Below are 26,168 nucleotides of genomic sequence, written 5' to 3'. Positions count from 1 at the left end.
GAACTGTGCAGGGTTTGAAATGTTAGCCTACTTGTATAGTTATGTGACTGATATCTATGTATATACATATACATATACATATACATATACATATACATATACATATACATCTGTTTGTGTATGAATACTGTAGAAAGATGAGGCATCTGGGTCAAGGAAAATAATTCTTTGTTGATACAACTAGATCAGCAACTCGAGTATCATGAAGCAGTGAAAGCTCATGGAATTTCTCTGTGCACCTGGCAGGTTTCACCCCATAGATAGGAGATGAGAACAGAGTATTTTCTCCATTTATACACAGAGGAGAGGCAGTCGCTTCCCTCCCCTCCCCTCCCAAAGGGAGGGAGAAAAACCTTCGCTTCTTTGAGATAGTATGGAAAGGATCCTAGGTTCTTACCCTGACCTTTTGGAATACACATGCATCTCTCTGAGGGCCAGATAAGCATCTCTGTCTTTTGGTGTGTATGACCAGGAGATGACTCCAAGGTCTGCACTTCTGTAAATCCCTGGGAAGATAATGCTGCGGTCTTCTGGCATATTGGGAATGGATCCTAGGTGCCTAATCTGGGCTGTAACCGTTGGACCCTCTTGTGGAGAGAAGTTTTATTATCTCTTTTGGATGACAGTTAACTAGACAAATGGCTATAGACCCAACCCTCATGGTTTATGGAAAGCGAAATACATCTAGGGGAAGTGAAAGCAAACATTTATTATCTTTATATCTTTTATTTTCCTGATATTAGGAGGCCAGGGCTTTTTATAGGAACATGGAGAAATCCAGGGAAATTTTATTTCCCCACATCCGCCAAAGGTGCTTACACAACTCTGCTAATACCTATTTTTTTTTAAGTAGTGACTTAATAGAGAAGTAAAAGACGGTAATTCATTGCTTGTACATCATATGAGTGAGGATTACTAGAAGTTAGGGCCAATTCTGTGATTCAAATAGAATTCTAGGCATTTTTTTTTCTTCTCTCTGTTAGAAAAAGGGCTAATGGTTTGAAGGCGATTTCTTTTTATTGGTATCTCTCATGCTGACAAAACGGAAGCAGATGGCAAACTGGGGCATTTTAAATTCCACAGCTAGCTAAAACCATACGAACATAAAGCCCTGTAATTATGCTGCATTGATCAAGTGATTAAAATGAAAAGAGTGCATTTTGGAGCATAGAACTTCTCTTGGGTTCCTTTACTAGATTGATGACATGAAAATTTTAGAATAAAATAACTGTCATTTAAAAGAGACCATTTTTTTCATTTTCTTTGTCTTGTGGTATATTAGTTCAGACTTCGGTAACTAAATACCATATAGACTGAGTGGTTTATTTTGTTTTATTTTATTTTATATTTTATATTTTATATTTTATATTTTATATTTTATATTTTTTTTATATTTTATATTTTATTTTATTTTATTATTTTATTTTATTTTTTATTTTTTTAACGTTTATTTATTTTTGAGAGAGAGCGCATGAACAGGGGAGGGTCAGAGAGAGAGGGAGACACAGAATCCGAAGCAGGCTCCAGGCTCTGAGCTGTCCGCACAGAGCCCGACGCGGGGCTCGAACTCACGGACCGTGAGATCATGACCTGAGCCGAAGTTGGACACTCAACCGACTGAGCCACCCAGATGTCCCTAGACTGAGTGGTTTAAACAACAAACATTTTTGGGTCACAATTGACTGAGAAATTCAAGGTCAAGATGTGGCAAATTTGGTTCCTGGTGAGAACCCTCTTCTTGGCCTAAAGATCTCTATCTTCTCATCATATCCTCACATGGTGAAGAGAGAAAGCTTTGGTGTCGTTTTGTTTTGTTTCTAAATGTTTGTTTTTGAGAGAGAGAGAGAGAGCGAGCATAAGCAAGGAAGCAGCAGAGAGAGGGAGACACAGAATCTGAAACAGGCTCCAGTCTCTGAGCTGTCAGCACAGAGCCAGATGCAGGGCTCTAACCCACAGACTAGGAGGTCGTGACCTGAGCCAAAGTCAGACACTTAACTGACTGAGCCACCTAAGCGCCAGTCATTTTACAAGGGAACTAATCCCATCATGAAGGGTCCATCCTCTTGACTTCATCAGAACTTAATTTCCTCCCAAAGGCTCTGCCTCCTAGCACCACATTGGTGATTAGGGCTTCAACATACGAATTTTGTGGGGACACAAACATTCAGTCCATAACAGAAGAGTTGAGTGTGACTTCAGTAAAATATGGCAAGTTCAACAAGTGTAAGTTTCCTTCCTGAAATCCTAACAAAACAAGAATACAGGAATAAAAAGAGATATACGCCCACAAGGATAAAGAAATTGGGAAAAGAGGCAATAACAACAAAATATGGGTGATAGAAAGCAGAGAGACAAATAATAGTAAGCCTGTATTACTTACCTATTGTTACATAATAAAAATACACCAGAACTTAGTGGTTAAGACAATGAGTATTTATCTCCCAGTTTCCATGGGTCAGGAATCCAGGCGTGCTTTAGAGTCTCTCCCGGGCCAAAATCACGATGTTGGCTCTTGCCAGAGATTACCTTGAATTCCTTGTCTCTCCAACATGGCAGCTTGCTTTATCAAAGCATGCAAGCTGAGAGCAGCAAAGCTAGCCCAGTAAACAGAAGTCACAGTCTTTAAAAATTTTTATTTATTTAGAGAGCACACACACACACACGTGTGCGCGCACACAAGCAGGGGAGGGGCAGGGAAGGAGAGACACAATCCCAGGCAGGCTCTGCCACCATCTGCACAGAGCCCAGTGCAGGCCTCAAACTCATCAATTGTGAGATCATGACCTAAGCCAAGATCTAGTCAGATGCTTAACTGACTGAGCCACCCAGGCGCCCCAAAAGTCACTGGGTCCCACTCACATTCAAGGGGAAGGGGTTATAAAAGGGTGAAAATGTTGAGAACAAGATCACTGTGTCTCATATTTTTTAATTGAAATATTTATTGAGATAATTGCGGATTCACAAGTGGTTTGTAACAGATAATACAGAGATCTGGTATGTATTTTATCCATTTTTCCCCAAAGGTAATATTTTGCAAGACTAGTATAATATCACACCCAGGATATTGATACTAATAGTGATACAATCCGCTGGTTTTATTTCCCGGTTTTACTTGTACTTGTTTGGATGTATGTGTTCAGTTCTGTACAAGTTTGTCCAGTTTATCATATATAGGTTTGTGTATCTTTGCAGTCAAGGACCCCTTGTGTAGAGGACCATATTTGCAAACCACCATGTAATGATTAACAGAATTCCAACATGAAAAAAACTACACTTACCTCCACCTAAGGCTCCCAAAGTCTCATCTCATTTCAGCATCAGTTCAAAGTCCAGAATTGTGTCATCTGAATCCGGTCCAGGCCTTTTGGGTATAGTCCCTTTCCATCTGCAGACCTGTGAAGGAGACAGGTTATCTGCTGCAGCGCACTTTGTTGCTAATCTGATGACACCTTGTTAGTGTGAAGCAGCAGCTGGGCCTTGGACTCCTCCACTCTCTCCTGGATCCTCCTTAGCCTCTCTGACTCCTTGGCCAGGTGAGTGAGTTTCCCTCTCTGAGGAAGGGCTGTAGCTTCTGCAGAATACTCTTGTCACCAAAGAGGCAGCAGGAACCAACACAGATTTCAGCCCACCCTCATGGGCTCCAAGTTGTGCTTATGGTCTTTAGCTTGTTTTCTCTCCCCCACTTTGTATCCATCATCCTTTCCTGACTGCCTGCTTTGTGGACTTCAGCTCCAGAATTAGACATGCCTATGGCAGTACCCTAGAAAGCACTTGAGCAGTTCCCACAGTTGTCCAAGGCCAGATCTCTGTAACAAATTTCTTTGAAGTCACATAGTACATTCTTAGTGGTTTGTTTCTTTGGTTGAACCCCAACTCCTTCACTGTCCAAAAAGCTCATCATGAGTCAGCAGTAAGGAAGGCTAAGAACAAATTTCTATCATTTAACCATAGGATTTGATGGAAAAAGCGCCTCCAGAAATGTGGGGTAAATCATGGGTTATAAACATGAGGATTGGTTGAAGATCTGTTTAAGAAGCTATTAGACTCCAAACTCTCTACTCTGTATAGGTGGGCAAGTGCCCTTTCTCCCACCTAGAAGGAATGCTAAAGTTGATTTTCTTAACACTTGGGGACACCAAGGGCACTGATCATCAGGCATTGATGAGGACTGGCATACTCTATGGAAAACAGGAAGATTGAGTGAAAGTTAACTTACCAAGTTGAGCCATCTTTTTTTTTTTTTTTTTTTTTTTTTTTTTTTTTTTTTTTTTTTTACCTGTGTTGTGGAATGCAAGGAAGGCCTCAAGATTACATCCTCCAAGCACATTATAGAAGAGTCTCTTACAAGAAATCTGGCCAGCCCAAAAGAAGAAACTTGAAGATGATGGCATTGTATAGAATCCTAAATGATATAATTTTCATAAATAGGAATTTATTTGCTAGGTGTCAACAAATAGAAATTTGAAGACGGTGGTGTTAGGACAAGTATATTCCTCAAAGAAGAATAATCTTTGTCTGTGAAAGACCGTCTTTCTTCTGTTGGCACATCTGAGAAAGGTCACTATACGTAGGGCTGAGGGAGAAGACACTCTTGGCTAGTGATACGTATCCGTAATATTTGTCGCAGCAATCAGTGAATGACAGGCCTCATTACTTGTACACCTCATGTCCACTTAGGACAGGAAATGGAAGTACCGCCACAGCTAATGTCATACTCAACAGCGAAAAGCTGAAAGCTTTTCCTCTAAGATCAGGAATGGGACAAGGATACCCACTCTTGCCACTTTTATTCAACATAAGATTGGAAGTCCTAAGTGGAGCAGTTAGGCAAGAAAAAAAATACAAGGCATCCAACTCACAAAGGAAGAAGTAAAACTTTATCATTGTTTGCAGATGACATGGTGTTAAATACAGAAAACTATAAAGACTCCATCAAAGATACTGTTAGAACTAATAAATGAATTCAGTAAAGTTGCAGGATATGAACTTTTTTGTAGTACTACCCCTAGTAGAATATACATGATGGGGCTGCATTGTCCACTGCCTGCACCACTTTTTACCCAACAGAATAAGCAGCCTTGAGGAAATAACAATGTTCTAAATTTTGTCCTCCTCCCTTTCACCCAGCCCAGCTTTACTTTGCTTTCATTTGAACTTGACCCTTTAAACATGTGTGACCTAGCCTGTTTTGCCAACTTTGGATTTTCTTGAGGCGTTTAGACTTCTGTCTTTGATTAAACCACTAAAATTTCAGTGAAGAAAATAATTCTTCCACTAAGAAATAACCATGCTGGTATTTTAATATCTTTCCTTCCAGTCTTTGCACAATCATGTTCTGACATAATAGGTTCTTTAAAATATCCCAAAGTTAAAAATACAAAAAATGTACAATATACTTTGTGTTTTTGTCCTTTTCCACAAAAGGAAGAACATGTTATTAAATTGCAAATGGTACTGCATCTTTTAGGCATAATTTGTGATTATGAATTTCCGGTGTTTGGAACATGGGCTTTAATTTTGTTATTTTGATTTGTAGCTAACTGTGTGTGTGTGTGTGTGTGTGTGTGTGTGTGTGTGTGTGTGTGTGTATTCAATTGGAGAAAGCCTAGATATACAAAATTTAGGGGCAGGGCACCTGGGTGGCTCAGTCAGTTAAGTGTCTGACTTTGGCTCAGGTCATAATCTCATGGTTCATGAGTTCCAGCCCCATAACCGGTTCTGTGCTTACAGCTCAGAGCCTGGAGCCTGCTTTGGATTCATTCTCTCTCTCTCTCTCTCTCTCTCTCTCTCTCTCTCTCTCTCTCTCTCTCTCAATCTGCCCCATCCCCCACTCATGCTCTGTTTCTCAAAAATAAATAAACATTGAAAAAAAATTTTTTTTTAATTTCAGGGGTGCCTGGGTGGTTTAGTTGATTAAGCAACTGACTCTTGGTTTCAGCTCAGACCAAGATCTCATGGTTCATGGTATCAAGCTTCGTGCTGGGCTCTGTGCTGAAAGCAGAGCCTGCTTTGGGACACTCTCTCCCTCTTTCTCTACCTCTCCCCCATACACACACATACTCTCGCTCAAACTTGAAAAAAAATTCTCCCTCCGTGCACCTCTGTTAATCTCCTCCTCTGTTCCAACCATATTGTAATCTCTCTGCTTTGTAACATTTATATAAGCACTTTGATTTACCCATCTCCACGAATTTTATACAATAGTAATAATACAGGCAGGTTAATAGTCCAATTTTGCTTCAGCTTTCTGGCACAAATGCTTGCAAAACTGAGCTGTTGTCTGGTATTGGATCATTCTAAGTGTTTTCTTTAGTTTATCACTTTCACTGTTAGCATTTTGGTAGCATTTTCTGTTGTTCTGTTGATTGCAGACTGTTTAGCATCTCTGGCTTTGTGTACTGTACGTTTGTAGCACCCACCGATCAATATGGCAACCAGAAAAGGCTCCCCACACATTTCAGCATGTACTGGGGACCCAGGTTGAGGGGCAGCAAAACACAGTTGGTTAGCTGATGCATTGGAGTCCAAATGTGATGTAAAGGAAATTTAGAAGTGAGAATGTATAGTTATGAAAGTGCTGGTTTTGAAATGTAAGAAATTTGAAGACCATTTGTTTATGCTTTTATACAAAGGCAATAACACTATATATCATTTGGCTCTAATTTATTTCCAAGTTACCATTATCAGGAGTCTTTCGTTGTGTCGATATTTTCTTGAAAACAATTTTAATGGGTGCGTAATGTATGTTACAGATTCATAATTTATATAACCCTTCTATTGGACAGTTGGGTTTCCTTTTTTTAAATGTTAATCTCTTTGTAGAGAGAAAATCTAATTCGATATTTATTAAGCCCACAATAAAGAATATGCAAATATTTCATTTTCCTACTTTTTATTTTTATACCTACTTTATTTTTTTTGATGTTTATTTTTGAGAGAGGGAGAGGGCATGCACATGTGTGGAAGGGGCAGAGAGAGAGAGAGAGAGAGAGAGAGAGAGAAAGAGGCAGAGGATCTGAAGTGGGCTCTGAGCTGACAGCAGAGAGCCTGATGTGGGGCTCAAACTAAAGAACCGCAAGCCATGAGCTGAGCCAAAGTCAGACGCTTAACGGAGTGAGCCACTCAGGCGCCCCTATACCTACTTTAGATAAAGATGCTGTCAAACTGTTTGGGGAAGGTCTTGATAAGGGTAACTTCCCATTCATTATTCCTTAGAAAAACCTGGGAAGTCTTATTTTCACATGTAACTTCTTGTTAATGTTCTGTGTAGCGATGCCTCTGGACCTTGCACACATTCAATTTGTTTGAATAGTAGTAGTTTCAGTAGTAGCTGTTTCAGTAGTAGCTGTAATGGATCATTTTTTTTTTCAAATTCAGACACCCCTTCCTTCCATTGCTGATGTTCCTCAAAGTCACGCACACCCAGTTTTTCTGCATCTGCCCCAGTACATTCATAGCAGCAAAGGAACTAGGAAGTTTGCTGAGCCTGTGCACCAAGTGCAGCCTGGGAGGGCATTGGTGTTAATGTTCCTTCCGTTCTCCCCCTAGGGGACAACCCTCAGGCTGAATAAACACTCCTGACTCCTGTTCTTCAGATAGACAATTCTGGGAAATAATCTAAATGCTTCTCTGGTACTGGCAGAATCTGTCCCCTGTTGTCTGTAGTGGTGACCTCAGTAATGCTCTTTAGATTAGCTTTTCTTCCTTCCCTGTCTCACACCTCCTGTTCTCTGACTCCCACTTCAGAGGGTCACCTCCCACATAAATAACTGCACCCAAATCCTTGTCTTAGGCTCTATTTTGGGAGAAACCCAAACTAAAACTCCTATAATAGTGGGCTTTTTTGTATTACTATGTTTCCTATTAAATTCTCATGTTGCACTTTTACCTAATTAAATGGCAAGTGAGAAAACAGCCAGGTAACAGATTATGATGAGCAAAGATCTACAACCACTGGCCCAAAGTTAAGTAGGATCTGTAGGGAAAATATAAGATGTGACTAGTAGTGTAATTTTTGCTTATAAATACCATTAATATTTTAAATAGTTGCATTGTTTAAGTTGTACTTAAAGGCTCTTTCTTGCTCATGGCTGACTTACATGCAACAAAGAAAACTGCATCCTCTAAGATGCTTATTGTTAACTTGACACAAACTACCAGGAATCCCAGTTGGTTCAAAGTCCATTACTGAATATTGAATCTCTTTCTGTGTTGTGTTGTTCCTCTTGAAATTAACAAAGCTTTTTAGGTCATTAGTGGAGTTGGTCTATAATTCTGTTTTGAGATCGGTGTTGCTTCTGCCTGAGAAATTACAATAATAATAATTAGAGTAATAGTGATGTTGATGGACTGAGTGCTAGGGTACTTCACACACCTGCTTGTCTTTAATGCTTATGTCAACTCTGTGAGGTAGGTACTGTTATCCCCATTGTATAGATGAGGACACCTGAAGTACCTAGATCACCTCGCTATTGAGTAACAGTTTGGATGCCCATTCCTGCCTGCCTAACTCAGCTCTGCTTTTAAATGCTTCATACTGGTTCCTTTCTCATCAGTTAGTTTCCAAGGCCTCTAGGGATTGACATGATGTTCCTGAGGACAGTGTTACAGAGGCACTCTTGGGTGGATTCATAGTCAGCTACCAAGTGTTTTGATTCCTTTACTTTTTGTGCACAGACAATGCAGTGCCAGAGTAACATCAGTGTAGATTTAAATTCTGGAATCCCACAGCAGAGGCTCATCAGCCCCAGTAACAAGTCAGGAGTGAGGCCTGACCATATCTCCTACTGAGTTCTTCCGTAGTTGCACATTGTGGGCAGGAAGCAGTTCATCACTGGGCAGTCCTAATTATGGCAAGTTATTTCTTCAGACTTATCTCCTTTTCTAGCCATTTTACTAAAAGTTATAGAGGGATTTTAGTTGGTTCCCTACACCACTATAATTTATTCTACAAATGCCCTAAAAAGCTATTTATGAAGAACTCCAAGGAACTTGCTAGATATAACAAGACAATGTAGTGAGGAAAGGAATGTCTGCTGAGTCTCCCGAATGCTAGGTGTTGTAATCTCACACATGCAAAAATTAACATTCAATTTGCATCATAACTAATTATGCAAATGACTTGATGGAAATAAATTGTATGTTTGTTACTGCTATAAAGATCTCGAATTAAGAGTAAAGAATTTATTATATTAGTAACACATTTGTCTCTGTTATGCTTGATAATTCAAAAGATCTCTTCCTCTGTGCCTTCAAGAACTCCAAATGGTAAAGAGGCAACTTGATTCCCCACTTTACACCTGATGCAGCTGTAACTCAGACTGAGCAACTTGCCCAAGGGGCTAGAGCCTCCGCATTCTTCTAGCTGTAAACCATGGAAAATATGACTAGTTTGGTTGAATTTTTTTGTTTTTCCATAAATATTAATAGACTGGATTGGCTAGAAAAGAAGAATGGGATGAAGAGGAAAGATTAAGACACTAGAAGGAGTGTATTTGATTCCACACCTGTACTAAATTACACAGTCAAAGGTACCTGTTAGGATTTGGGCAGTACAGAGAGGACACGAACTCATTCTCCATTTGTATCCTACAGATCTGAGAAAAGATGTTGGTTTCTTTAGTTGTTTCTACTGTATCATGCAGAAGTGTTGCAAGATAGATGAATGTTCTGGAGCACTTTAAAATGCTTCGAAGAGAAAGCACATGTATTTCAGTTAGCAGTGTTGAATTTTAATACCTCAAGAGAAAGGAGCATAATGCTCTGAAGTAACTGTACACAGAAGAAATAAAACAAATTTTATTTCTCAAGATTTTACATTAGTACGATAATCTAAGGGACAGAGTACATAAAATAGAGCAAAATCATTTTATACTTGTTTCTGCTTCATGACAAGTCACAAAATTATAATGTCACTACTAGAGTTGTTCTCCACCAATAACTAAATCACAATGAAAGAACTTTAGTGAACTTGCGCCTCTGCAGTTGATCCTTAGAAAACATGAACATGAAATAACACGTAGGTTTTATGGCATTCCTAATAAGAAATGTTTCTCAATTACAAAAGGAATAGGTGCTTATTATAAAAAACTTAAAGAATTGGGAGACAGATGTCCTCCCTTTTTTGCATCCACTGGTAACATGTAATAATACATGTTTATTTTATTATTTTTTTTTTTTAATTTTTTTTTTCAACGTTTATTTATTTTTGGGACAGAGAGAGACAGAGCATGAACGGGGGAGGGGCAGAGAGAGAGGGAGACGCAGAATCGGAAACAGGCTCCAGGCTCTGAGCCATCAGCCCAGAGCCCGACGCGGGGCTCGAACTCACAGACCGCGAGATCGTGACCTGGCTGAAGTCGGACGCTTAACCGACTGCGCCACCCAGGCGCCCCAATACATGTTTATTTTAAACAACAAAACCTAATAAGGAATATAAAAGCTAATGTTTCTGAAATTTGGGATGAAATATGTCAAATAACCAAATTATTGGCAAAAAGTTTTGAACGAATGGAAACTAAAAGGTTAAAACCTACTGGGAAAGATCTTAAAGGAATTTGATTTCAAAAAGCAATTGTGTGACTTTAAGGATGTTTCATTTTTAATAGAAATGTCAGTATGATTTAAAGTTGAGGATCATCTGAGGCATTTGAAAATCAGTTATTTAATTTTGTTAAAATATGTTCCAGTCATTTCAAGATTAAATCATATGTATGCTTCTGTGCACATAGTACACTAAAACTTAATCCATCTAGACCTTGTCCCACAGTATTACAATTGTCTGTTTACTCCTTTGTCAACACAGAATATGTATTATATCTTACCCGTATATCTCCAGGGTCTGGTACACTATATAGCAAATGAGAAGAAATGTTCAATAACTGGTTTTGGGAGAAAGAACACAGGGTGAGATAAGGCATCCCCTTATTCTGAATGGAACGTGATATTTCCATTGGGCATAGTCAGAACAGTCTTCATTTAGGGTATCTGCCCTAGTCTTTTCCTTCGTGATCTTTCCAGAGTGCATTAGTCCTCAGTATGAAAGCTCAGAAGGGATTGAGTTTTAACCCATTGCTGTTGTTGTTTCAGTTAAAAGTGAGTGTTCCTAGATTAGGGTTCCTGTTGGCCAATATCCTACATTCTGAGGTAACACTCCAATTGAAATTTTGGTGTCTGAGACTGTGCCAAGACTGGCCTGTTAGCACCGTTTATTTTGAGAGAGTTTGTGTGTGTGTGTGTGCGTGTGCAAGCAGTGAAGGGGCAGAGAGAGAGAATCCCAAGCAGCATCAGTGCTATCAGCACATAGCCTGACTTGGGGCTCAATCCCATGACTCTGAGATCCGGACCTGAGCTGAAATCAAGAGTCAGACACTTAATTGACTTAGCCACCCAGGTGCCCTGATATTTTGTAAATTTAATATTTAAAAATTTAATACTGAGGGGCGCCTGGGTGGCTCAGTTGGTTAAGCGTCCGACTTTGGCTCAGGTCACGATCTCGCGGTTTGTGAGTTCGAGCCCTGTGTCGGGCTCTGTACAGACAGCTCAGAGCCTGGAGCCTGCTTCAGATTCTGTGTCTCTCTTCTGTCTCTCCCCTGCTCTCACTCTATCTCTCTCAAAAATAAATAAGCATTAAAAAAAATACTGAGAAATCATGGCTCTTGTATGTAAGTGATATGTCAGTAACTACACAGGTAAGTAATTAGAATTCTGAATACTCACTTATGGAAGGTCTTTTGAAAGCTGGCATTTTTTAAAAAATAAAAATGATATTAAAGGCACTGCAGCCTAGTGACTTTGAAATCTGATTGACCTGAATGTGAACTAGGCCCCCTGACTTGGGCCCTGAAAGTTACTTAATACTTGGAGTCTCATTAGAGAGGAAGAAAAACACCTGCCTCCTGAAGTTTACTTGAAAATTAAATCATGAAATACAAGGGAAGTGCTGCTATCTAGATTTTCAATCGGTAGCCCCTTTCTCAGCTCTTAATATTACAGGTAAAGTAATATAGTGTATTTGTATTGTTGTGTACCTTTCCTATGTTAAAGTTCATTTCTCAGAAGGCAGTAGAATCCAACTTTGACCCATTTTAAAAGTCCTTAAAACTTGCAAGTATTTTCTCCCATTCAGTAGGTTGCCTTTTCATTTTGCTGATGGTTTCCTTTGTGCAGAAGCTTTAGTCTGTTGTAGTCCCACTTGCTTATTTTTGTGTTGCTTTTGCTTTTGGTGTCAGATTCAAAAAGTCATCGCCAAGTCCTATGTCAGGGAGCTTACCTAACCCTGTGTTTTTTCTATAAGTTCTGTGGTTTCAGTTCCTACATTCACCTCTTTATTTCATTTTGAGTTCATTTTTGTGTATGGTGTAAGATAGTGGTCCACTTTCATTCTTTTGCATGCGGTCCAGTTTTCCCAGCACCATTTATTGTAGAGACTGTCCCTTCCCCGTTGCATATTTTTGGCTCCTTTGTCATAAATTATGTGTAGATTTTTTTCTGGACTCTGTTCTGTTCCATTGGTCTGTGTGTCTGTTTCTGGACTCTGTTCTGTTCCATTGGTCTGTGTGTCTATGTTTATGCCCATCCCATCCTTTTCAGATGAATAAATTGAGGCCCAAAGTGGTTAGGGGTCTTGTCAGTTTATGTGTTTTGTTTCAGAATCAGAATTGTTGCTCAGGCTATTACTTCAGTGCGGTCTCTTCCAGAAATCCAGCCTTTCCTCCATGTATCAAAATCTCCAAATAGTTGAAGGATATGTTGAGTAGAAATGAAAGACCTCTGAAATAGGAAGGTATGGCAGGTACGAATTTTTTCTGAGAAAATGTTTATACCGTATGTAGCTACTGTCATTAAATGGGTCACCTCATTTTTTTTTTTAATGAGGTAAACTTGATCTTAATACCTGATATTTTCTTTAAGAAATCATAGAAGTGAGATTATTTGCCAAACAATGCATACTTACCAGTTCAACTATTTATTAGTTATGGCCTCAATGTGGTGTCTGAGTGGTTTGCCTAATTTCATTTTGTAAGCTAAAGTTTGGGTTCCAAAGAAACAGCTGAAGTAAAAAAAAGGGTGGATGTGGTTGTCTACTGTTATTGGAAGTTAAAGCTGGGTTTTAGTATAAAGTTAAATAGAAGCTGGCAGAAGTGTTAAGAATTTGCTGTTAATTATTTGTGTTTCTAACAAGAATTCTATTTTGAGGACGCCTGGATAACATTCACACTTGTGATATTGTATTAAACAAGTTAGGGTACATTTGCTATGTTTATTATATTTTGGTTAAAACAGGCTGATTTTTTTTTTCCCTCTACACAAAACAGATTTTTTTTATTTGGCGATATTAAAGATTGGAGGATAAAGATGGGAAAAGAGGGAAAAACTGTGGAGATTAGTATGTGAAAAACAAGGGCGCCTGGGTGGCTCAGTTGGTTAAGCATCCGACTCTTCAGCTCAGGTCATTATCTCAGAGTCATGAGATTGACTGTGCTAGGTGTGGAGCCTGTTGAAGATTCTCTCTCCCTCTCCCTCTGTGCTTCCCCCACTCTCACTCATGCTCATCTCTCTCTCTGTCTCTGTCTCTCTCTCGCTCTCTCTGTCAATCAGTCAATAATAGCCCTCCTGGGTGGTTCAGTCAATTAAGCATCCATCTCTTGATTTCGACTCTGGTCATGAGCTCATGGTTTGTGAAATAGAGCTGACATGCAGCACTGTCAGCACAGAGCCCCCTAGGGATTCCCCCCCCCCCCCCCCGCCCCGTTCCACCCCTGCTAGCTCGCACGTGTTTTTTCTTTCTCAAAGTAAATATTAAACATTTTTTTTCTTAAAGGTTTATTTATTTTTGAGAGAGAGATAGTGAGCAAGTGTGCAAGTAGGGGAGGGGCAGAGAGAGAGGGAGACACTAAATCTGAAGCAGGTTCCAGGCTCTGAGCTGTCAGCACAGAGCCCAACGTGGGGCTCAAACCCACAAGCCATGAAATCATGACCTGAGCCGAAGTCGGACACTCAACTGACTGAGCCACCCAGGCGCCCCAAATAAATAAACATTTAAAAATATTTTTTTTAACGTTTATTTTTTTTTTCAAAAAAAAATTTTTTTTAACGTTTATTTATTTTTGAGACAGAGAGAGACAGAGCATGAACGGGGGAGGGTCAGAGAGAGAGGGAGACACAGAATCTGAAACAGGCTCCAGGCTCTGAGCAGTCGGCACAGAGCCCGACGCGGGGCTCAAACTCACGGACCGCGAGATCATGACCTGAGCCGAAGTCGGCCGCTTAACCGACTGAGCCACCCAGGCGCCCCTAACGTTTATTTATTTTTGAGACAGAGACAGAGCACAAATGGGGGAGGGTCAGAGAGAGGGAGACACAGAATCTGAAACAGGCTCCAGGCTCTGAGCTGTCGGCACAGAGCCTGACGCGGGGCTCGAACTCACGGACGGCGAGATCATGACCTGAGCCAAAGTTGGCCACTCAACCGACTGAGCCACCCAGGTGCCCCTAAAAATAATTTTTAAAATGTGAAAAACAATGCTAATTTTATATGGTAGAGTAATGAATGATTCCATTATGTACTTTTGCCAGGGAAATGACTTTTTAAAAAAATTTCTAATAAAATTAACATAGCTCAAGATGTACCACAGCTTTCAATTCTAATTTCCTAACTAGTATTATCATTATTTCTAAATCTAGTTTGTTGAGATTTTAAAAAGTTTCCTCAAACGATACCAGGTTTATTCTCAAATCACATTTCATCATTTGGTGAGACCAGTAGAAGATGACCAATGTTTACTAGCCCATATCTGGAAGCATTTTGAAGGGAATAGCAGCACTGTATGTTAACTACCTGGAATTTAAATAAAAACGTGATGGGGCGCTTGGGTGCCTCCGTTGGTTAAGTGTCCAACTCTTGGTTTCGGCTCAGGTCATAATCTCACAGTTCACGAGATCGAGTTCCACATCAGGCTCTGTGCTAACAGCATGGAGCCTGCTTGGGATTCTCTCTCTCTCTCTCTCTCTCTCTCTCTCTCTTTTTCTCTCTTTCTCTTTCTCTTTCTCTCTGCCCCTGCCGCCCTTACTCTCAAAATAAACTTTAAAATAAATAAATACTTGAAACTACAGAAAATGTTTTTTCAGTTGCCCAGAAGAAGAAAAAAATGACAAAGGTTGTTTAAGTTTTCATTGAAATATTTAGAATAATCAACAAGGCCTAATGGTATTGAGGAAGAATTAAATTCAGCTCTGTGATTATTTGAGTACCAGATGATATGCATGATTCGGGGGAATTAAAGAGTCTAGGCTTTGCCTTCTCAGATGGAATCCTTTAAATAATATAGGAAATGAATAGCTTTTGCTGGGGTTGGGGACACATTCTCCCAAACTATGACACCTTGACGACAAAGGCTAAGGGTCAATATCCCTGCTGTCTTGAGGCTTTAGTGGGGAGAGGCCAGTGAGGAAGTGAACACACAGCTGATTTAATTGCAGACTGAGGACTAAGAAGAAGTTAAACCTGGGAAGGGACAAGGAATCTGGTGGCAGGAACACTACTGAATGGGGTGATGAGGAAGACCTGCTTGAGGAGGCATCCCTGAGTCAGAGCTGAATGATAAGGAGTCGGTGGTACAAAGACTTGCTGGGAGGGTATTCCCAGGTGGAGGAAGTGGCAAGTGCAAAGTCCCTGAGGAGGAATGGAGTGGATGTATTTCCCAAACAGTGAGGAGGCCAGTGTGCCTTAGGGAGGACAGAGTAAAGAGAAGAGAAATAGAGGTGGGCAGAGGCCAGACGGGAGAAATTTAAATTTCATTCTAAGTGCAATGGTGGGCTACTGGGGTTTGAACAAGGGAGTAACAGGATCTGACTGGTGCTTTTAGAAGATCGCTGAGGTTGTTGTACGGAGAACAGATTGGAGAAGGCAAGAGTGGCAGCCAGGAAAGAAGTTAGGAGGTAGCTAGCGAAAGTACCCAGGGAGGGATGCTGGTGGCTTGGAGAAGAGTGGCAACAGTGGAAATAGAAAGAATTTGATTAACTTGAAGTTTGCTTTGGAAGTAGAGCTGATGGCACTTGCTCAGGGACTGTGTGTGTGAAGAGAGAGAGGAAGGAAGGATTTCCTGATTTTGCCTGGAGCAGCTGAGTGGGTGGTGACCCTGTTCACTGACATGGAAGAGTCTGGAGGGGCTTACAGGAGAGAGAAAGGAATTTCTGCTCTCCTGCTAAACTGGGGGAGAAGAAGAAGAAAGTGAGGTTCAGAAAGGTTAAGAACCTGGGCCAAGATCCTGCAGCGAGAACCAGGACTTGAACTCAGGCTCTCTGGCTCTGACTTCTGCACCCTTGGTTGGCTTCTTGGTAACACTTTAAGGATAGAGTCTAGGAGGAGGGTGTTCAAGGCAGAGACAGCCATGGGCAGCAGCAAAGAGCCAGCAGAGGGGGGAACACGCTCAACAGCCGTTTGGGACTTGTTGCTGAAGAGCAGTTATTTGTGGGTCCTTCCTAGTTGGGGTCCCAGAGAAACTGAGATCTGGTTTCCTTCTTGATCTCTTTAAATTAAAATTCAGTCTGTCCTCTGGAGAACCTTTAAGAGCTTAAGTTAGAACTTTTTCTCCAGTCCAGACTATTTACTAGAAATCTGATTGGGGAACATGGCTGCCCTAGTCTTCTATCAGATTTAGAAAGAATCCTCTAAAAATTTTTGGAAAGATTATTTTCAGTCATAATTTTCAGCCTCATAGGTTGTCCCCCGTTTCCCCTGCCTTGTATAAACTGCCCTCCTTGGACTCTCTCCTTACACAGGCTTATTGGAAGACCTCCCGAGCTTCACCGCTGCCCAGGTTTCAGAGCATATCGTGTTCCTTTTCATCCTTTACGTAATAGTTTGCTCTCCTCTTCGTCTTTTCTGCCCAAATATCCCATCTCTGGGTGGAGGTCGGTGGCATCACAGAGGGGCCCAAGCTGGGATAATTTGCCTCAGAGGGCAGTCTTCCAGAGGAAGCAAGATTGTGATTGCTGCTCACTCACCGGGCACACACCAGTCCATGTGGTTCTATCTGGTACAGGGTTGAACACCACACTACACACAGTGTGGTGCTTGATTTTTGGGTTTTGATGATGAATGACACATTGAAAATTTTATTTTAGAGGGGAGAGAGAATGAGCATGTGTGTGCGCACACACGAGTAGGGCAGAGGGGCAGAGGGAGAGAATCTTATTAAGCAGGCTTCATGCATAGCACAGAGCCAGACACGGGACTTGATCCCATGACCCTGGGATCATGACCTGAGCAGAAATCAAGAGTCAAACGCTCAACCAACTGAGTCACCCACGCACCCCATATTTCTGGTTTGTGAGCATTATCCAGTCTCTTATGCTCTGGGACTTAGGACTTTGTTTTTCAGCTGTCACACTTGCTTTCTTGGCTTTTCTTCCCCAGCATTGGATAATGAGATAGGAATGTGAGGCTCCTTCAACTCACTGTATATCTTTTTTCTTCAGAGAACAAGTTCCATAATAGAATGAAATAGAGCGCCTGTGGCATGTTTACAAAATATAGTGATAAATATTGAGTCTCATTATATACTTGAGACTCAATGCCCGCTTTTAAAAAAATGCATGACAAAATGGGAGAGGAGAAAGTTACTAATCCATTATGTCTCTGCTCCCACTCTACCCTTTGCTTTGGGATACTGGAGTTGGCCCCTTGAAACATTCTCCTTCGCCACCTGGTGCAGTGTTAGCCTTTCTCGGGAGAAGGACTGGTCAGTGAGGCAATGTGAGGGCAGCAAGGGTAACTTACTCCCCGATTCTGGTTCTCCTTTCTTCCTTTGGTGCCAGGCCCTGTGGTCCTCACATGCAACAACTCTCAGGCCGTCTGCCCGCCTGCTGGCTGCTGTTGTGGTAGCTCCAGCTGTGTCCTGAGGCTGCATTCCTCCCACCGGGAGAGCTGGCCTCCAGCCCAGCTTCTACCCGGAGCAAGCGGCAGCCCTTCTACAGCCTGGCCCTGGCCGGTGCTCTCCTGCAAGATTCTGAGCCACCAGCGGCTGCCAGCCGCCACGGCCTCTTCCAGGGGATCTGAATCTCAGCGCGTGGGGGGAGGGAAGCCTCTCGTGAGTCCTCCACCCTTTTCTCAGCCTAGATAAATGTTATCACAGACCACTAGAAGTCATAGACTAAAATGGAAACACAGAACCTCCTTCCATTTTTGGAATTTGTTTAGAGTGGAGGTCAGCACACTTTTTTGGTAAAGGGCCAGATTGTGGGCCACATATGGTGTCCGTTGTATATTGTTCTTCATTTTTTTTAAAAATCCACCTTTTAAAAATTAAAAAAAAGTTCTCTCTCTCTCTCAAAAATAAACATTAAAAAAAATTAATTGAGAAAGTACTATCCTGTGAGGGGGCACCTGGGTGGCTCAGTTGGTTAAGCGTCCCACTCTTAATTTCAACTCAGGTCGTGATCTTGTGGTTTGTGAGTTTGACCTCCACATTGGGCTCTCTGATGTCAATGCGGAGCCCCTTTCAGATCCTCTGTCTTCCTCTCTCTCTGCTCCTTCCCTGCTCACACACTGTCTCAAAAATAAACATTTTTTAAAAACTATACTGTTTTGACCTGACAGGTTAAAATGAAAAATTATATTTTCTTGGGGGTTCAGTCGGTTAAGTGTCCGACTTCAGCTCAGGTCATGATCTCACGGCTCATGGGTTCGAGCCCCGCGTCGGGCTCTTTGCTGACAGCTGAGAGCCTGGAGCCTGCTTCCGATTCTGTGTCTCCCTCTCTCTGCCCCTCCCCTGCTCATGCTCTGTCTCAAAAATAAATATAAAAAAAATTTTTTTTAATGACATTTTCTTAAAAACTTTATCTTTTCCCAGGCAAGCCCCATCAGTTACCTGTTCTCATGCCCTCCTTGTGAATACCTGCTTCCTCTCTCTTGGCTCTGCTAACCTTCTACCCAAATGCCTTCCCCTGCTTTTCTTACTCTATGCTTCTTCATTCTTCAAGGCTCAGCACAGTGGCCAGTGTATTCAGTGAATTATTTTTCTCCTCTAAGCACATGTGTTGTAGCACATGTGATCTTCCCCATGCCCTTTATTGACAATTACATACTTTTTTCCTTCTGAGGTTATGTTTTCTTCACCACCAGAGAGGGCTGGATTCTTGAGGGCAAAAAACAGCCTTCTGTTCCTACTGTGTGGTTCCTGCTATGGTCCTAGAGCCATGTTCACACTGCCATTATGTGTTGGGTTAGTTGTCAATTGTTTGCATATGATGGCTTCAGTGAACCACCTTTAAAAAAAAAATCATTTCTGTGTTAATTAGATCTTAGTGTCTGTTTCCTTTTTATTTTCTTTTTTTCCCTAAAAAAACCTATTAGATGCCAGTGGGCCTAAAAGAGCACTTTGCCGTAAGATGTGCTCTGCCATATAGTTGTTTTCAGAGGTGAATGAGTCATGATGATTTTTTTTTTAGTTGGTTTGTATTTTTTATCCTAGTTGAGTCTTCTGTCATTTCTGTCATTTCCAGTTTCTGTGTCAGCACTATCTTGGTAGGTGTCAGGGTGTGGTGACTCAGTGAACGTCAGGCCCCGAGGCTGATACTCCAAAATAATGACTTATGAGACTCTAATGCAGGCAGGAAGGTATGAGGTTAAGAGGAGATACAGGGGCACACGTGACCTAGGAATACATTGTATTTTAGGAAGGAGTCCAAAATGAAATTTGTAATTATAAATTTATAACCTTAGAAATGATAGAAGTGAAGAAGTATCTGTTAAAATACAACTTAAATCATCTTCTGGCTTTCCATCAAAGTCTATTGTTTTTTATTTATTAGAACAGGACATACTATTTTGTAAGGAATTCTTGAAAGAAACTTGTTTGACAGGAGTCCTTAAGTATGCCTTCAGAGGACTAGATTTATTTATGAGTACTTGATGTGTTGGCTTGCTGGCCTGGAGTGGAGTTGCCAGTGGTCCTACCCCATGTGGCGTTCAGCCCTCTGTCATCTCAGACACACAGGCATCAAAGCGAGGAAGACAGCTTTGTTAGTACCATCTGGCTATACCTCAGAGGCTCGATTCTATTCCTTTGAGGTAATTCTTGATAATAATTGGCTTAGATTAGGAGCAAAAAAGAAAAAATAGTTGGCTTAAGTATGTTCTTATTTGAAAGGCACCTGCCATATAAGGTGTTCCTTCTTAATTATTTTTTTCTCTGGGACTCTGTTACACTTCTTTTGTTCTCTTCACTGTCGTACATAGTCTCACTGTATTATTCGTATCCCAATAAGCCTGTTACTGTAAGGAATTCTCACCAAGAATTTAAATCTCAGTTCAAGAGTCCAGTTCAGATTTAGCTGAGAATCTTGAAGAAGAATATTCATACAGGACGTGCGTTGTCCATAAGTTTAATGACTTTTCACAAAGCGAGCATACCTATGAGCAAGAAACAGAATATTGCCAGACCCTAGAAGCCCCCTGTGCTCTTTCAATCTCTGCCTAAACCTGGAAGTATAACCACCATCCTGCCTCCAGGGCCATAGATGCCTTTTGCTTGTTGTTGGAATTTATAGAAATGGAATCTTAGCATACGCTCTTTTGTACCTTTTGCTTAACGTGTTTCTGAGACTGACCCATGTTGTTGCCTTGTTGTAATATTCCATCTGATGAATATACCTCGATTTATTTGTTGCGCCGACAGTGAAGTTTTGCATAGTTGCCAGGTTTTGCTTCTTATCAAGAGTGCTTCCATGAACGTACTTTTATTTGTCTACTGGGCACATACGTAATTCTCTCACTTTATACCTAAGCATGGAATTGCTGGGTCATTCATTAGGTATGTGTGTATGTGGAGATGCTGCCAGTTGTCAGAGTGGTAGTTTGCACTCTCGCCAGCAGTGTACAAGAATTCCAGTTTGAACACAGCTTTAGTCAGTCACATTCCTAGCATGGGAGCCTGATGGGCCCAACTTGGAGCAGATGTCTGGTCAGTTACAATGAGGGGACCTGGGCGGGGGAGTGGAGAATCACATATTGCAGACATGGTTTGGGGAAGCCCACCACTGATACACTCTAGCAGAAGTAGAGGCAGTTTCTAGGAAATGAGAGATCGAATGAACCGTGTAGATCTCCTAACAGGTTTCAACATAGTATTTGCAAATTAGATGCACAAAGAGAAGCTCTGAGTTGGAGGTACAACTTTAAGTCATCAGCAGAGTAATGTAGTTGAAGCCGTGTTACTAGGTGAGAGTGCCCAAAGAGAATTCATGGAGTGAGATGAGAGAGGTTGGTTCATGGTATAGAACTCTGGACACCAACATTTAAAGGATGACAAGAAAAGTCTCTAAAGGAGACGGGGAAGGTGTGATCAAGGTCTAAGGGAATGTGGTATCACGGAAGCCAAGAAAGAGAATCTTTGAAAGACAGCCATCAAAACTGGTGATTGCTTTTGTGAAGTCAGTGGCTAAAAAGTTATTCGATCTGGAGGTAAGGAGGTCAGTGGCCTTCTGAGAGTAGTTTCAGTGAACTGGTGGAGCAGAGGCTAAAGTGCAGTAGGTACAGATCAGTGAAAGCTACAGGTAGTAGAGATAACAGATGTGGCCAACCCTCTCAAGTCACTTAGCTGAGAAGGGTGAGGATGTGGATTTTGAGAGAAGGCAATCAGAAGGTAGCAGAGACCTGAGCATGCTTACCTGCTGATGGGAAAGTGCTGAGTAAGAAAATATTGAGAACATGGAGGTCTGTAGGGTGGTGGGAAAGGCTGGAAGCTGAGCTCTGGGAAACGTGTTGGTCTTAGGAGGACACAAAGATTCCTTGCACTGCCAAAGGTGAGAAAGCAGGGAAGGGTGGAAAGCAGGGAAGGGTGATAGCAGAAGTTTGAAAGAGTCCGTCACTCGGCACATGGGAGGTGAGTTAGTTGTTGACTGAATGACTTTATGTTTTCAGGCATTATACCCTGCAGTTGCATTTATCAGTTTTTTGTGCTTCCAGATCTCCAGTGAAAAGGGATCTTCTGCATAGCTTATGTTACTCAGAAGAGCAGTTGTTTCCACGTCTGTCACCACAGCATGTGTAATAGCTTGGAATTATGGGCTTGCTTAAAGAAATCCAGATGTGTTCCATTTATACGGTGCCCATCTGTTTTCAAGTACGGAACATGTCACGCAGATACCTTCAGGTACTTCTGCAATATATAAAAGTTGTGACTATAAACATATGCATGGACTTAAATCAATGTGTGTATGTGTATTCTAGTATGTACACATGTACACATTAGACCATATGTAGCCAACTATTCTCTTCAGTTTGGGAAAATAGAACATTATGTGTATTGACTTTGCAAAAGGATACGACTGCATTTGGGGGTTGTTTTCAGACCTTGGGCCACATCAGTCTGAATGTCTTTAATGGTGATAAGACTTCATCCTTTCAAGGGGAATTTGATAGTTGCCAGCAGCCCCGTGTTGTTAGGAATCGAATCTGTTGCTTTTTCTTATCCAATTTCCAGGATGTGTCTTAAATCCTTTTAAAGTCGATTCCATGACCTAATGATATCTGTGGAGTACAATTGAGCAGTCCCTGAAAAGAGCAGTAATAACGGAGTTCTCACTTGTGGATGTGGGAAGGGCACACGGTCGCACCATGTTATTGCTGGAAGCCCCATACTGGGACTGGTGTCACACAGAGTGCTTTTATAGCAGAATAATTAAGGTCCTCCTAAAAAGGCTTATATTTAGAAGCACTCTGTTTTAATTTTTCCGTATCAGTGTATCACTGTTGCCTTTCAGCTAAGAAATTTAAACTGCTACTCTCTGATTTGTATTCATTATGCACATTATGCTAGTTCCTACTGTTGCCCATTAAACATCCATGTCTCTTCCTCACCCCACGTCAAACAGTTCTTTCCTTTTTCAAGTAATGCTGCTGCTGCTTTGTTATTCTCGGCTGGGCTAGACTTCTGTTTACACCGTACTTTCTACTTCCTGACACTTGACATTTTCTTAGTGCTAGAATGTAAGGTTGGATCACAACAGACTCCTGTTCTTACTTTAAAGGGATAAAAACAGTGAATTAAAAGAAAATCCAACTTTTTTGTTCAGTCTCCTGATGTGTTGTTTTTTTCCTCCTGGATGTGTTATATTTACTTAAATGGCTAGTCATGGGGTTATTGATACATCCTCTACTAGATTTTAATACTGAAAATAAGTTACCATTTTTTAACATCCAAGAGAAACAATATTACTCAAATTTGACTAGAAAGGTAAGTTTTATTTTACGAATTAACTGATGCTGTCCTGAAGATATGAGCCCTCTAACAGGTTTAGTAACTGCTGGAAGTCTCAAAATGGGTCACAGGTGGGATATAAATTGAAAGAAGAGCTGAGTTTGGGTGAGTCAGTCTTTTTTTTCTTTCTTTTTCTTTTTTTAAGTTTATTTTTTTTTGAGAGACAGAGCACGAGGTGAGGAGGGGCAGAGAGGTGGGTGGTTCGAGGATCCAAAGCAGGCTCCATGCTGACAGCAAAGAGCCTGATACGGGGCTTGGATTCAAGAATCCTGAGATCATGACCTGAGCCCAACGAAGTCTGACCCTTAACCGACTGAGCCACCCACGTGCCCTTGGGTGAATCACTCTTGATGTGGTTCAGCTCTGCATGTGTGGTGGGTCTCTGTAAGATTTTCAGCATGATCTTTTAATAAAGTCCTTCTAAAAAAGGGCTGTCATAGGATAAATATGATAGTTTCTCTTTTCCACTTCACTAACGTGTCAGGAGAATGCAGTATTCTTAAGATTTCTAAATGAGAACTTGAAAGGGTATGTGAGATCTTGTGCTTATTTTTTTGTTCTTATTTTTTCCTTTTTAAAAAATTTTCAATTCCCTAAGTAACCATAGTTTTTTACTGGCATGCAGTAAAAAAGTAAAGTTTATTTAATGTACGACCCCTTCTTAATAGGTTACTTCTCTCTGTAAATGGTTATTTTAGTGTTTGTTTAGCCTGTTGTTTTTAGTATTGTTTTATTTTGAAACCATCTAAATGCAGTAGGAAGAAAGTTCAGAAACAAATTGTTGACAGGATGCCATTCCCCCTCAAATACAAAGACGTTCTCTAACCACAAAATGACCATCAAAATCAGAAAATTAACACTAATACATTACCACCATCCAGTTTGTGGATCCCATTCAGATATTGCCAGTTTTCCCGTTAATGTTGTTGGTTGCAAAAAGTTCAGAATCACAACTGAATTTGTCATGTCTCCTCTAGTCTGGAACTGTAACATTCTTTCTTTGACTTTCAGTGACTTTGACTCTTTTGAAGATTACAGTTATTTTGTAGAATGTCTCTTTGGATTTGACTGATGTTCCTTGTGATTTGATTCACTTTATGTATCTTTGTTAGGAATTGCACACGTGTTGCATGTGGTCTCTCTTCAGTGCATGATTTCAGTTTGGCCCCATTACTGATAATGTTCACTTTGATCACTTAATTAAGGTGGTGGTATCTGCGAGACCTCTTTTCTTTGAAGTTACTGTTTTCCCCTTTGGAATTAATGCTTTTGTGTGGAGGCAAATTAAAACTGTGTGTAAGTATCTTGTTCCTTATCAAACCTTAATTTTTTTTTTTTAAACATTTATTTATTTTTGAGACAGAGAGAGACAAAGCATGAACAGGGGAGGGTCACAGAGAGAGGGAGACACAGAATCTGAAACAGGCTCCAGGCTCTGAGCTGTCAGCACAGAGCCCGACGCGGGGCTCGAACTCACAGACCGCAAGATCATGACCTGAGCCGAAGTCGGCCGCTCAACCGACTGAGCCACCCAGGCGCCCCCTTAATTTTTAATTATATCAGAATGGACTTAACAGTTTCCTGTTTTCTTCAGTGGGTTATAATCTGTTACTATCATTATTTATTTGAATGCTCAAATGTGTTCTAGATTTGACCATTGAGAACTCCCTCCAAGATGCTACAATTTTTTCATGTGTGTTTCCTATGTTTCACATATGTTTCATATGTGTTCATATGTTAAAAAAAATAAATAATAAAATAAAAAAAATAAAATACAATAAAATACAATAAAATAATAAAATACAGGGGGCACCTGGGTGGCTCAGTCGGTTAAGGATCCAACTTTGGCTCAGGTCATGATCTCATGGTTCAAGAGTTCGAGCCCCACATTGGGCTCTGTGCTGACATCTCAGAGCCTGGAGCCCGCTTCAGATTGTGTGTCTCCCTCTCTCTCTGGCCTCCCCCTGATCAACCTCTCTCTTAAATGAATGAATATTTTTAAAAATTTAATTTAAAATAAATAAATAAAACTGTAGGGGCACCTGGGTGCCTCAGTCAGTTAAGGATCTGACTTTGACTCAGGTCATGATCTTGTGGTTCATGAATGAGCCCTGCGTTGGGCTCTGTGCTGACAGCTCAGAGCCTGGAGCCTGCTTCTGGTTCTGTATCTCCCTCTCTCTCTCTTCCTCTCTCCCACTCCCTTTCTGTCTCTCAAACAAACATAAAAAAGTGACTTAAAAGTGTAAATACGTGAAATCGAAATGTCTTATATAAACATATATACGTTAAACATTTGAATCTTTTAAAATGTTTTCTAGGGGCGCCTGGGTGGCGCAGTCGGTTAAGCGTCCGACTTCAGCCAGGTTACGATCTCGCGGTCCGTGAGTTCGAGCCCCGCGTCGGGCTCTGGGCGGATGGCTCAGAGCCTGGAGCCTGTTTCCGATTCTGTGTCTCCCTCTCTCTCTGCCCCTCTCCCGTTCATGCTCTGTCTCTCTCTGTCCCAAAAATAAATAAACGTTGAAAAAAAAAAAAATAAAAAATAAAATGTTTTCTATTTTGTTGGTTTTATTTATAGTTTTACATATTAAAAACCATGAGCTCCTACCAGTACTTCCAATTTCATCCCAACACTACAGCATTCATTCTAGTTTTCTTCTTTACATATTATAGCTCCTTTTTTGGTAGGATAAGTCTGCCTTCCATTAATCTTGGTATATTTGATTAGTTTTCCTGAGCGTGACGGTCTGTCATCTCTGCCACCACTGTTTCCCTTACGTAAATGCCCTCCCCACCTGAGTTGGGCTCTAACACCTTGTTCTGAGCCTACCTTCCTTGCATATGCCCCTCTTCATTCCATTCAGGTCCTAACACCCCACACTTATCCCCCTTATGTGGACACCCTCC

General features: G+C 41.0%; 1 protein-coding gene across 5 annotated transcripts in view; it reads left to right on the top strand.

The window, feature by feature from the left end:
• Window positions 1–26,168, top strand: part of MCUB (mitochondrial calcium uniporter dominant negative subunit beta) — a 108,073-nt gene that overhangs the window by 31,231 nt on the left and 50,674 nt on the right. Inside the window, exon 2 of one of the 5 annotated variants that reach the window (XM_043570583.1) lies at window positions 21,971–22,157. The exons of the other annotated variants lie outside the window; for them this stretch is intronic. Within the exon in view, the coding sequence (XP_043426518.1) occupies window positions 22,068–22,157 (90 nt within the window). The 5' untranslated portion in view covers window positions 21,971–22,067. The remainder of the gene's footprint in view (window positions 1–21,970; window positions 22,158–26,168) is intronic. 5 annotated transcript variants of the gene reach the window in all.

Source organism: Prionailurus bengalensis, chromosome B1, assembly GCF_016509475.1.
Source record: "Prionailurus bengalensis isolate Pbe53 chromosome B1, Fcat_Pben_1.1_paternal_pri, whole genome shotgun sequence".
Taxonomy (NCBI): Eukaryota; Metazoa; Chordata; class Mammalia; order Carnivora; family Felidae; genus Prionailurus; species Prionailurus bengalensis.
The sequence above is the reverse complement of the archived record's forward strand: the minus strand, read 5'-3'. Positions and strand labels throughout refer to the sequence as shown.